Genomic DNA, 13812 nt, shown 5'->3' with positions numbered 1-13812 from the left:
TAGGACTGTGATTAAGGCCACAATTTCAGTTGTAAGTCGTGACAGTTCTTAAGCCGGTCACTACGGGGCCGTGTCCAACTTTACAGCCTTCTCTGCAATGGTCATTATGTGAACCCAGCAGTTGTAAAGTGAACATTGATCAAGCAAGCCCATAGTTTACTCTGGGGCATTTTTTTTGGCCAGCAACCAGAAGTAAATGCCTGATTAGCTAAATGCACACCGGGTTAACACACCGTCACAAGAAAGGTTGTAAAATCAGTCACAGTGAGCCGGTAACCACTTAACAACTAGCACAATTTAACAACCCTAAGTTCAAGTTCAATTACGGTCATAAATCAAGGACTTGTGATGCCTTTAATCCTTTATATCAGGAATTGGCAACCTGAAGAAATTGCATGAAGCGCCTGCCCTCTTTTTTTGGCCTCTGAAGCTACTTGTGACCATAACTGCTGGAAAACCAGCTGAATGACTCCCTGCCACCTTGAGATTGGAAATGCCACAAACTGACAATCCCAAAGGTGCTTTTTCAGGAGGCAACTGGACTTTCTTGGTTTGCTTGTTTTTCCCGTTGAAGATGTTTCACTTCTCATCTTCTGAGAAAGCACCTTTGGGACAACCATGACCTGGATGACAGAGAATCTCTACAGATCTTTAGTTATGCACTTTGGGATGAACACCTTTTGAATGGTGTGGGAGTAGGAATGGATTTCCAGAGGGAAAATTGCAGCCTATAGGAAACAGGAGCACTACTCAGGTGATCCTGAGGACACAGGTATATACCTCCAAGGGTTTCAAAGACCCTCTAAAAGGAGGCAGATGAGCAGCTGTCTGCAAGAAATATACTGTATTTTTCGGCGTTCCTCTTTTTTGAGGAAAAAAGGTGCGTCTTACACACTGAATACAGCATTTCTGGCCTCCCGAAACCCCGCCCCTTCACCAAAATGGCCATGCATAACCTTTAGGAGTCTTCCAGTGTGCTGCGGGCTGGGGAGGGCACAAATGAGCAAAAAATGGACTGTTTTTTTGGTTGTTTCTCCCCCCCCCTCCAGCCCCCAGGAGCACTCTACAAGCCTCCTAAAGGCTGTGCATGCCCTTTTTCTGACAAAAAATGGGCCCATTTTCATGAAAAACAAAAACGTTTTTGGGAGGTCTGCAGAGTGCAAAACCTTTTTTTTTTTTAATTTGCCTCTTCAAAATCTTGGTGCGTATTATACTCCGAAAAATATGATAAATCCTTCCATTCCCCACCATCCAGTCAAAGTTGAAGAAGCTTTTTGGATCAAAATCGAAACGTTTTCAACAAAAAAAAAGTCCCTTCCAAAACTCCTGAAAAAGCACCTTTGGTACAATGATGACCTGGATGACTAAAAATCTCTACAGATTTTTACAAACTGACAATATCCTTTTCTCCGAACATGGAGGGAAGGGGCTGGAAAAGGGAGGGGGGGAAACAAAAATCTATTTTGCATCCCTCCCCCCCAAATGTTGAGTGAAGTTCTCAACCCTGAAAAACCTTGCCTATCTCTTATTGACATTAAACCAAACGTGGGCCTGCTGTGTATTGAGGACAAGCTTCCTTGCACCCTCTGGCCGGGTTTTTATGTCGTCGTTTGTGTTAACATCTTTAATCCACTCTTGCAATCGGTCACAAAGTTCATCAGGGTCATGGGCATAATGGAATTGATCACCGAAGGCAGTAGAAAGCCTCCCAAATCCACCTGGATGATCATCATAAGTTTGGTGTGTTCTGGGTTCCTGAAAAGAGAAGAATGGGGTTTTATCAATAAGTTCTGAGGAACATTCCCTCCCCACCTTCTCTGAATCCGGTGTGGATCGATGGCTTTCAACCTCTGCTAAGTGCAGGAATCTCTTTGACCCTTTCCTGCTTCTCTTCCCCAGAAGGCGCTCGATATATTCTGCTGGCTGCCTCCCTTCCTCCAAAGTTCCCCACCTAACCCAAGGATGTCAAATTCAAGGCCTGCGGGCCACATCCGGCCTGCGGGGTGCTTAAATCCAGCTCATGGTGCGGGCCTGGAAATATCAACGGACCGGCCTGCGGTGCCTCTGGTGGCTAAATTGGGCAGGATGCAGCGCCCAGTGCCTCATTTTCACCCTCCATGGCTTCCTGCAGCACTGTACTAGCCAAAAATGGCCAGCAGAGTGCTGCTGGAGGCCCTGGAGCATGAAAACAAGGTGCAGAGGAGACGGGCGTGGACCCCCGTGCCCCGTTTTGGCTGGCAGGGTGCCGCAAGAGGCATCCGTGTCCCCCCTCCCACTGCCCCACGGAAAACTACAATGTTGATCCGGCCCTCGAAGAAATCCAGTTTGACGCCCCTGACCTAACCCATCTGATCATCGTTTAATCTTGGCTTGCAACACTCAAATAAACTTCGGGTTTGTAAATCTCTGCTTCCTCCAACAAACTCTTTCAAGATGAGTGTAGAAAGAGTTTCATGCACACATTCAGGTAATAACATCAAGCCATCATCTGACGCTTCTGGAAAATGAGTAGAGTCAGGTTCATTTACAATGCTTCCAGCTTTCAGGTTAAATCAGGGATGGGGAACGCTTTTTCCCTTCCCTTGTTTGTGCATGAGTAATTACGTGCACCCACGCACCCACACTCATAATTCAATCCACGCATGCCCCGCCCCTCTGCGCATGCATGCGGGCGTGACCACCCCCTTTTGGGCCTAGCAGGCTGTGGCACACGCTCCATAGGTTCGCCATCACGGGATTAAATGTTTTCCCAGGAATAAGACTTTTTTGCAATTCAGCAGCTCAAATCCTTACTCTGGTAGAGGAAGACAGGCGTAGCCGGAAGAGAAAGTCGTGCCCCGAATATAATCTGGAGTTGGAGGTAAATCAGGATAAACCACACTGCTGGCTATAAGAAAGAAGAAAGCAAAGGTTGAAATCTTTTTAAACAGCCAAGCTGTCTGAATCCAAAAGCCATCCAAATATGAAATCAGATTTTATTAAACTACAGGCCATGCTGATCATTGAAGAAGAAAGAAAAGGTGTTTATGTATCCAAACACGGACTTTGGGCCTGGTTTATTTTTGGGAAGTCTGACACCATCAAGAATTGTAGGAGCTTCTAAGCAAACTTGCTAAGAAAATGATTAGCCAGCACAATACACCTGACTGGAATGGGACAACTCACCATAGCCAACTTGCCACGACCAATTCACCAAGGGACAACACGCCCCAGGACACCTCACTGTAGAACAATTCAACTCAATTTAATTATTCAAAATAATGAAACATTATTTTAATTTTTGTCATTCCCATTTTGTCCTTCTTTTGGCATCTTTCCTTTAATGATTCCATTCGACTATTTCTTCAATATTGGTGTAACTCTTGCCCCACAGCGAGTTGATTGTAGCGCGTTGGCCATGGCAAGTTGGCCGCAATGAGTTATTGTGGAGTCCACCTAACAGTCCCTCTGATAAACTGACATAAAAGAGAGGGTGATGACATGGTCTAAATCAGGGGTGTCGAACCTTGGCAACCTTAAGACCTCGCTGGTTGGGGAATTCTGGAAGTAGAAGTCTACAAGTCTTAAAGTTGCCAAAGTTTGATGGCTCTGGTCTGTGGTAAATGAAAGCTTATACACCATGAGTCCTCAGAAACTAGTTTCTGGATAAATGGACCAGATTAAAAGAATTGACTTCTTAAAGAAGTTCACAGTTTAGAAAGGGGTTTCCCCACCTTAACACAACTTCAAGATGTGTGGACTTTAATTTCCAGAATTCTGGGAATTGAAGTCCATATATCTTAAAAGTTGCTGAGGTTGAAAAACACTGCTTTAGACTCTTGAAAGACTGGGGAAATGAAGCTGTTCCATAACACTTATCACTTAAAGCACCATCAATCTCACCAAAGTAATAAAAAAAAAACAAAATTGGAGGACTTGCCAAAACTGCAGTCCACCAGCAGGGCATAGAGATAAGTTTGAAGGGACATTGTTTTACTGGGACATAGAATTAGTAGTTTGTTAGGTGCAAACTATCAGGACCAAACTATTTAAGTTGCAATCAAAAAGATGTATAGCTCAAGCTTATATGTAAAAATTGAGTCAACTACTGTTCAGTGCTATATTGGGGGTAGATAAGGGTCAGCAGAATTCAAGAGGGAATTGACTTCAACCATTTATGGGAACGTAACAATTCTAGGCTGATGACTTGCTTAATTCTGCCCCCCAGTTCTGGCTGTTGTTCTCCTACAGTTGTTTAACTAAAAGACCTTTCTTTCCTGAATATTTGTGTCTGCGCACACACACACACACATTTATTCCTTAATCACCATAATTTTTATCTTCTCTCTGTAAACAATTACTTACAGTTTGTTGTCATTAAATTTTCATCATAGGTTTTTAAGTGCAGCATATATACAAAATCTCTTGGTGAAACCATTCCAAAGCCGTAACTGTGGGTAATACTGCGATAAATAAAGGTGTCCTGTGATTTAATTTTAAAAGAAGTCCACAAATGAAAATGCTGCCTAGTGAATTAAAACAGGTAAGCTGTCAGCTTAGAAAAAAAGTATAAATCAAATTATGCAATTTTTTAGCCTGAGATATTTTTTTATTACGCATCAGTGGACCTTATTTAAAAACTAGGTTTGTAAAGTCGTTTTTAATGTATGAACTACCAATGAGTGGCTTAAATACTCTTCACTCCAATTCTTCACTGAACAAATTAAGGCACTACATATAATTGACACAGAACAAATATTCTTCATGTACCCATAAAGAATATGACCTGCTGTTAATTTACATATAGAATAACAGAGTTGGAAGGATCTTGAAGGTCTTCTAGTCCAACCCCCTGCTTAGGTAGGAAACCCTACACCACTTCAGACAAATGGATATCCAACATTTTTAAAACGTCCGGTGTTGGAGTATTCACAACTTCTGGAGGCAAGTTGTTCCACTGATTAATTGTTCTGTCAGGAAACTTTTCCTTAGTTCTCTAAGTTGCTTCTCTCCTTGATTAGTTTCCACCCATTGCTTCTTGCCCTACCCTCAGGTACTTTGGAGAATAGTTTGACTCCCTCTTCTTTGTGGCAGCCCCTGAGATATTGGAACACTGCTATCATACCCAGTTCCTGCAACCGTTCTTCATATGTTTTAGCCTCCAGTCCCCTAATCATCTTTGTTCTTCTCTGCACTCTTTCTAGAGTCTCAATATCTTTTTTACATGGCGATCAAAACTGGATGCAGTATTCCAAATGTGTCCTTACCAAGGCATCATAAAGTGGTATTAATACTTCATGTGATCTTGATTCTATCCCTTTATATACAACCTAGAACTGTGTTGGCTTTTTGGAAGCTGCTGCACACTGCTGGGTCATATTTAAATGGTTGTCCACTAGGACTCCAAGATCCCTCTCACAGTTATTACTATTGAGCAAGGTACCACCTATACTGTACCTGTGCATTTTGTTTTTCTTGCCTAAATGTAAACCTAGGCAAACTGTCTCTTTTCATATCTGTGGAGATTCTCAATCTTCATGAAAAGAAAAAAAAATGTAAAAGGAAAAAGGCAAGAGCTGAGGTCAAGCTGAGCTAGTTGCTGCCTCACCCTGGATGACTCTGCTTAACTGTTTAAAAAATCCTCTACAAAAGCGCCCTCTACTATGAGGCAGGAGAATTGTGTGCCTCATCTAGTCTGACTTTAGGCGTTTTATGATCACTCGAGCAGAGTTAAGCAAGGGTTAAAAGCCTAAAAATTCCTGATGTAGGTGAGGCACACAGTTCTCCTGCCTCATACTAGAGGGCGCTTGTTTGGGTGGGGCTTCTTCAGAGGACCCGAGGCAAGAGCAGAGTTGAAATCCTCTCTGAAACAGCTGGAAAAGGTATGTGTGGGTCAGAGGGAGGGGAAGGAATTCAAACTTCATCCTCCTGGTGTGGGGCTTTGGGCAAAGGCTGGAGGGAAGGACCCTGGCTCGCTTGTGCTCTCCCTCCCCAACTGTAGTTTGATTGCAGGCAGAGCCAAGTTGCCTTTTCAAACCTGTAATCAGTGAAGCTGGGCTGGATCCTTCCGGGGCTGGGGGAATGTATGTGTGCTCCAGTATGGCTCTTTGACTGGCTTCCTGCCTCCTCCTGTGGTCTCCTCGCTGGTGCTCTCCCTCCAATCCAACTTTGTGTGTGTGTGTGTGTGTTTGAGAGAGAGTGAATGAGGGAAGGGGGTAGGAGAGATAGTCCAATCCAACTTCTGTGTGTGTGTGAGAGAGAGGGGGGGCGAAGGAGGGAGAGAGGGAGGAAGGAAGGAAGGGAAGGGAGAAGAAAAAGAAAGAAGGAAACTTCTTTCGCAAAGGAGAAAAACAAATGCTGTCGCTTTAAATCGGAACTGAGCATACCTGGCTGTGGAATTCTGGGAGTTGAAGTCCACAAGTCTAAACAAATTTGAAACCCATCACTGTGTCAGTGCCTCACCAGCCATAAACCTCACTGTACGTCACTGCCAAGCATTGAGTGCCAGAAGTTTCGCGATCTGTATCAGAGATGGAGAACTCTGCCCCTTTAAGGCAGGGCCACCAAGAGGATTATTAAGTGCTGGAACAAGACTATTAGGGCTCCTTCCCCTACACATGGACCCATAAATCAACAATGTCCTAATTGTACATTTAGAATGTACAGTGTTTTTGAGTTCCAGATGACCTTTCATAACTGTTCATAAACTGACATGAAATATAAAATGTATTCACAAACTAAATGAAACTAAGCTTGCAAACTTAAATAAATAAGTAATGAAATTAAAATTCAATAAATTACGTAACTGTTCACTGAGTTTCAGATTAATAAATGTTATGCCAAACAAGGCTGCAAGGTGGTTTTGCTGTACACACATAGAATATGAAGTATACGTCTAATATTGTTTATCTTTTTTAAAAATTAGTTTTGTAAAAAATTTTTTTAAAATGTTCCCATTCATGGGCCCCCTTTGAGCTCCATGGCAGTGGTGGGATTCAAATAATTTAACAACTGGTTCTCTGCCCTAATGACCAGAGGGCAGAGAACCAGTTGGGTAGGCGGAGCTGGGTCGATCATGTGACCGTGTGGGCGTGGCCAACTCAACGTCCCTCAGGTTGATGGGTGCTTCGCCTTAGCTGTTACAGTGTAATAAGGGTTAACCGAAGAGGCAATTTCTGTAAGCAGGGCAATAAAGATGAGGCTAGAAATAACACCAGAATGTTTCCTTTCTGCTTTCCTAACAGGATTAGCCCTGTAAAGTGGAAAAAAACAAAGTGAGATTTCTTCCAACAACTGGTTCTCTGAACTGCTTAGAAAGTTACCAACCGGTTCTCCCGAATAGGTGCGAACTGGCTGAATCCTACCACTGCTCCATGGGCTCCAGAACAATGTACCGGCTGCACACACCCTCTCCTCAAGCCTGCTTTTAGGACTTCTGGACTTCAACTCCCAGAATTCCTGAGCCAGCCTTGCTGGCTCAGGAATTCTGGGAGTTGAAATCTACAAGTCATATATAAATAAATATAAATAAAATAAACATAAACATAAACACATAAACAAGTCATAGAAGCTATAGTTCCCCACCTCTAATTTATATCCTCAAATAACACCCCAAAGCCAGCTCATTATTATCCTGCGTTTCAGTTCCCCTAGAAACAGCTAACCAATGGAATAAAAAATCTTTCATAATTTGCTAAATGCTAAATAGCAGCTGCTCATCCTTATCTCACTGAATCACCTCGTCAATGCAGTCCACCAAGGTATAGGACTGCAACGATTTGTCCCACTTGCCGCGATACTCAGGCAGGTAAAGAAAAGGGAATAATTTGTCAGGGGGGATCTCCAGCGACACTTCAGCCCGGTATCTGGAAACAAATATTTCAGTGTTAATTGAACAAGAGCAGGATTGCCAATGCATCTCTGGGGAAAGGTCTTTCTAAATTCTCTAGGGATACATTGTCTGGGGTGGGGTGGGGAGTGTTTTGGAGGATATTGTATGCCCCTTTTTGTTAAAGAGAGTTGCTGAAGTGTTGGGTGCAGGGGTGGGCTTCCAAAATTTTAGCAACGGGTTCTCTGCCCAGTTGCTGGGTGGGCGTGGCCATGGTGGGTGTGGCCTACTCAGCCTCCTGCACCATGGTGGGGGCAGGGCTTTTTGCCCTCCCTGGGCTCCAGAGGCTTTGCAACATACCATATTTTTCGGAGTATAAGATGCACCGGAATATAAGATGCACCAAGGTTTTGAAGAGGCAATTTTTTTTAAAAAAAAGCTTTTTGCACTCTGTAGGCCTCCCAAAAACGGCCCGTTTTTCGCGAAAATGGAACTGTTTTTTTAAAGGCATGCATAGTCTTTAGGAGGCTTGTAGAGTGCTCCTGGGGGGTGGGAGGTCCCCAAAACGAGCAAAAAACCCAGCCCATTTTTCCCAGAAAGGGGCCCATTTTTTGTCAATAAAGGGGCATGCATAGCCTTTAGGAGGCTTACAGAATGCTCCGGAGGGCTGGAGGGGGGGGGGGGGCAAAATTGAGCAAAAAAACCAACCTTTTTTGTCGTTCATTTCTGCCCTCCCCAGCCTGCAGGAGCACTCTGAAAACCTCCTACAGGCTCTGCACGGCAATTTTTGCAAAGGGGGTGGAGTTTCAGGAGGCAAAAAATGCTGCATTCAGTGTATAAGACGCACCCAGATTTTCACCCTCTTTTTTGAGGGAAAAGGGTGCGTCTTATACGCTGAAAAATACGGTACTCCCAAAATGGAGAAGGAGCGGGCTATGCAGGATCATAGTGGTATGTCTACGTGGATATTAGATTTAAACAGACTCTGCTTATTGTCTCTTTTCATATTTATGGAGATTCTCAATCTTCCTGGTCACGGTTGTCCCAAAAATGCTTTTTTTCAAGAGGCAACTGGACTTTCTTTTTTTTTTTTCCTTTGAAGATGTTTCACTTCTCATCCAAGAAGCTTCTTCAGCTCTGACTGGATGGTGGGGAATGGAAGGATTCATACACCTTGCAGACAGCTGGTCATTTGCATTTTTTTTAGAGAGTTGTTGAGGCCACTTGGAGGTTTATCTGTGTCCTCAGGGTCACCTGAGTGATGGAAACGGGTTTGGAGCATTCTTGGCTGCAGGATGATTTCTGCCCTGTGTCCCTTCACTGTTGGAGACAGGTACAAGGTTGTTGGGGACGAGTCTGTGTTGCCTGAATCTAAAACTGAAGGGCAAATGGGTCCTGTAGTCTGCAATTTTTCTGGAAATCCGTTCATACTCCCACACCATTCAAAGGGTGTTCATCCCAAAGTGCATAGCTAAAAGACTATAGAGATTCTCAGTCCTCCAGATCACGGTTATCCCAAGGGTGCTTTTTTCAGGAGGCACCTGAAAAAACATCTTTGAAACCACCATGACCTGGAGGACTGAGAATCTCCATGGGGTATTAAGAACTGTCATAAATTTGGGGCTCAATTGTGGTCGTAAGTCAGGGAGTACTGCATTTCTCCAAAAATAAGACAGGGTCTTATTTTCTTTTGACCCCCAAAATAAGCGCTTGGCCTTATTTTTGGGGAGTTCTTATTATTTTTGAGGTGTAGGAGGCGGTGAGCATGGTCACCTCATGGCTGCTGCTGTGTTGCAATATTTTTGGGGAATTCTTATTATTTTTGAGGTGCAGGAGGCGGTGAGCATGGTCACCTCATGGCTGCTGCTGTGTTGCAATATTTTTGAGGAGTTCTTATTATTTTTGAGGTGCAGGAGGCGGTGAGCATGGTCACCTCATGGCTGCTGCTGTGTTGCAATATTTTTGGGGAATTCTTATTATTTTTGAGGTGCAGGAGGCGGTGAGCATGGTCACCTCATGGCTGCTTCTGTGTTGCATGTTGTTGGGCCTGCTACTTTTTCTGCAGGGGCCATTAGCATGACAGAATGGGTGCAGTGGCTAGGGTTACGGGAGTGGCCATTAGGTATGGGCATATGGGGTGTGGAGGTGGGTTGCTGCCAGTTCGACCCGGTTCAGCCGAACCGATAGTGAAATTCAGGCCTGGGTCACAGAACCAGGAGCAACCCAGGCCTGCCATGCCCTCGAACTTGTCCCCTCATTGCCGCTTGGCCGCCGCCATTTTGGATTTTAGTGACTGCGCATGTGCAGTTCCCTGTAAATTGTTCTGCAGAAAAATGTACATTGAACAGTGCATGTGTGCACAGTGTGCCTCCAACACATGCACATGTTGTGTGCAGATTGCCAGCAGCAACCCACCCCTGGTGGGGTGCATGGGGCAGGTTTCCCCGTCCCTTTCCCCCCCTCCGGCCTCGCCTCCCCATCTTTTGTTGTTTGCGCAGCAAGCAACCAGAGGAAATGGCGGAGACCGGCTGCACATGCATTTAAATATTTTCAGGGAAGGCTTATTTGGGGGGGGGGGCAGACTTATTTTAGCGCATGCGCTCAAAAGCCTGATTGGGCTTATTATCTGGGGAGGTCTTATTCTCGGGAAAACAAGGTACCTGTACTTGGCTTCATGAGATATTTGACTCCTCAGCTGACGAAGATGTCAAACCACGGCCCCTCCCTTTGATTCATACAAGTAGTATCCCATTATACTATGTCTGTTTATGAATGCAGTTCATAAATAGCTGTGCTCAGAATGGAAAAAGACTCTTTCAAAGAATCCCACTTGTTGATGCTGCTTTTCCCAGCTCTGGTGGGTAACCAAATGCAATGAAAGCAAAAGTGATACTTACAGGAGTCCTGGAAATTCTGGTGAAGGTTTGGCAATGACATTCATATATTTCTCAAATAGAGAAGAAAAGGAACAGGCATTAAACATTCTGTTTTTCTGCAATATCCCTATAATAAAGTACTGTTTTATTCCTACTAGCAAAGCTATGTACTCTGTAAGGAAACTTATTCCTAAATAAATATGCTGAATTTGCTGAGCCGAGGTGGTGCAGTGGTTAGAGTGCAGCACTGCAGGCTACTTCAGCTGACTGCAGTTCAGCAGTTCAGCTGTTCAAATCTCACTGGCTCAGGGTTGACTCAGCCTTCCATCCTTCCGAGGTGGGTAAAATGAGGACCTGGATTGTTGGGGGCAATATGCTGACTCTGTAAACCGCTTAGAGAGGGCTGAAAGCCCTATGAAGCGGTATATAAGTCTAACTGCTATTGAATAAAAAGAACCAGTAGCATTTCAAAAAATATGAATTCCAATTCCAGGTGCCTCTGGTTTTAATTGTCCATAATTTATTGAACAAAGCTTTCTGTATTTTCTTGTAAATAACTATCTCCTGCCTAGGAGTCTTTATAGAGATTCTCAGTCATCCAGATCATGGTCGTCCCAAAGGAGCTTTTTCAAAAAGCAAGTGGGCTTGGTTTTTCCTTGAAGACGTTTCAATTCTCGTACTAGCAGCTTCTTCAGTTCTGGAGAACTGGAGAAACTTCTGGGAGGAGAAGCAAAATGTCTTCAAGGAAAAACAAAGTCCGGTTGCCTTTTGAAAAAACACCTTTGGGACATCCTGCCTAGGAGGGTATCTGTGTGCTCTAACATCTTCTTGTTTAATTTATTTATTTATTTATTTGTCAAGCATGTATAAGATAACAGATATAAGCATAAACATGATTATAAATACATGAAATGGATACTAATAGATACTAATAGATGGGGACATTAGGACAGGGACGGTAAGGACGGTGCGCTTATGCACGCCCCTTACGGACCTGTTAGGAATGAGGTCGACAGTAGATAGTCTAAGGTTAAAGTTTTGGAGGTTTGGGGAAGAAACCACAGAGTCGGGTAGTGCATTCCAGGTGTTGACCACTCTGTTGCTGAAGTCATATTTTCCACAACCGAGTTTGGAGCGGTTTATCCTAAGTTTGTACTTATTGTGTGCTTGTGTATTGTGGTTGAAGTTGAAGTAGTCATTGACAGGTAAGACATTGTAGCAGATAATTTTATGAACTATGCTTAGGTCAGACCGAAATCGATGTAGTTCTTAGTTGTCTAAGCCCAAAATTTCAAGCCTGTTGGCATAAGGGATTCTGTTGTGAGCAAAGGAGTAGAGGACTCTTCTCGTGAAATATCTCTGGACTCACTCAGTTTCATTTTCAAGGGACAACTAGTTCAAATAAGACAAACATAGATCATTTTCTTACCGTAGATTTTACCACTTTCCATCCTTCTGTATCATGGAGATAGGAAAATATTTTTGCTGAGACTTCTTCAGCATATTCCTTATAATCCATCTAACTGGGAAGATATGAAAGCAATATGTGTATCAATGGCATGGGGTATGGCATGAGAGATTTTCTCTCTGGTGTTCCTTCAAAGGACTTCAATTCAAAGTTTTTAAGCAAGGGTTTTTTTTTTTAGAAAAATGAATTTAGAATAACAGAATTGGAAGGGACCTTGGAGGTCTTCTAGTCCAAACCCCTGCTCAGGAGGAAACCCTACACTATTTCAGACAAATGGATATCCAACATCTTCTTAAAGACTTCCAGTGTTGGGGCATTCACAACTTCTGGAGGCATGCTGTTCCACTGATTAATTGTTCTGACTGTCAGGAAATTTCTCCTTAGTTCTAAATTGCTTCTCTCCTTGATTAGTTTGCACCCATTGCTTCTTGTTATACCCTCAGGTGCCTTGGAGAATAGTTTGAGTCCCTCTTCTTTGTGGTAACCCCTGAGATATTGGAACATTGCTTTAGTATCAGAAAAGTTAGGGAGTTCTTTGGATGACTTTGTTGTTGTTAGTTGTGAAGTCCTGTCCGACCCATTGCGACCCCATGGACAAGGTTCCTCCAGGCCTCCCTGTCCTCTACTCTGGAGTCCACTTAAGCTCACGTCTACTGCTTCAGTGACTCAATCCAGCCACCTGATTCTCTGTCGCCCCATTCTTCTTTTGCTCTCCCTCTTTCCCAGCATGAGGCTCTTCTCCAGTGAGTCCTTCCTTCTCATTAGGTGGCCAAAGTATTTGAGTTTCATCTTCAGCATTGGTTTGGTCATTTGGATGACTAGGACATTCTAAAATGCTTTTCTCCTTCATTAGTTTCCATCCATTGCTTCTTAGTTCTACCCTCAGGTGCTTTGGAGAATAGTTTGACTCCCTCTTCTTTGTGGCAACAATTGTGCAATAGCACACACAGAAACACAGGCGCACATAGAGAAATGCTGAACCAGGGCAGCGGTCTTCAACTTGATACCCTCTAGAGGGACCTGGGGCATTAGTTCCCAGAATTCTCCAATCAAGAAGGCCAGGCTGGGAATCCTGGGAGTTGTAGTCTCAACGTAGCTGACATATGCCAGTTTGAAGACTTATTGTGAACTTATCCAAAAACCACTTCTTAATATTCTATCACATTTCCACATGGTTGTATCCTACTTTCAGGAAATTGCTTGTAATAATACTGACTACTTCCAATCTCTGTTGGCTTTGTAATTCGTGAATATCTTTGTGAATCAAGTTGTGACAATCCCTTTAAAAGATTAATTCCCTCCTGAGTCTTACACTATATTGTTTTCTTGACTGCAGCATGAAGTGGTTTGCTACTGAATTCTCTCAGAAAGTTCATTTGATCCTCCAGTCCACTGTCCTGGGATTTTCTTAAACCCCCCTTTGATTTTTTTTTTTTAAAGCAGTGCATAAAAATACTTGAGTAGGGTCAGAATGGATGGGAGACCACTAGGAAGTCCTTAGACTCTAAGGAAACCTGAGATCAGGGAAAGGGTTTTTCCGGGACAAATTGCCATCAAATGTCTATGGGGATTCTCAGTCATACAGGTCATGGTTGTTCCAAAGGTGCTTTTTCAAGAGGCAACTGGACTTTCTGTTTTTTTCTTTGAAGATGTTTCGCTTC

General features: G+C 43.5%; 1 protein-coding gene across 1 annotated transcript; it reads right to left on the bottom strand.

The window, feature by feature from the left end:
• Nucleotides 1-1318: 1318 nt before the first annotated feature.
• Nucleotides 1319-12350, bottom strand: STARD6 (StAR related lipid transfer domain containing 6). Its single transcript, XM_032212611.1, has 6 exons — nucleotides 12113-12350; nucleotides 10705-10754; nucleotides 7718-7844; nucleotides 4345-4462; nucleotides 2794-2887; nucleotides 1319-1755 (listed from the first exon to the last, which is right to left on the bottom strand). Exons 1-6 carry the CDS (start codon nucleotides 12200-12202, stop codon nucleotides 1599-1601), a joined length of 636 nt encoding a protein of 211 aa, XP_032068502.1. The 5' UTR covers nucleotides 12203-12350; the 3' UTR covers nucleotides 1319-1598.
• Between the last annotated feature and the right edge of the window lie 1462 nt (nucleotides 12351-13812).

This window comes from Thamnophis elegans, chromosome 3, assembly GCF_009769535.1.
Source record: "Thamnophis elegans isolate rThaEle1 chromosome 3, rThaEle1.pri, whole genome shotgun sequence".
Taxonomy (NCBI): domain Eukaryota; kingdom Metazoa; phylum Chordata; class Lepidosauria; order Squamata; family Colubridae; genus Thamnophis; species Thamnophis elegans.
Note: the sequence above shows the minus strand (reverse complement) of the source record. Positions and strands in the feature narration are given on the sequence as shown.

Coding starts and splice junctions, on each gene's coding strand:
- STARD6 (XM_032212611.1), bottom strand. CDS start 12,202: ATGGATTATAAGGAATATGCTGAAGAAGTCTCAGCAAAAATATTTTCC. Junction 7,845..10,704: donor CCAGAATTTCCAGGACTCCT/GTAAGTATCACT, acceptor ATTTGTTTCCAG/ATACCGGGCTGAAGTGTCGC. Junction 2,888..4,344: donor AAATTTAATGACAACAAACT/GTAAGTAATTGT, acceptor TCTTTCTTATAG/CCAGCAGTGTGGTTTATCCT.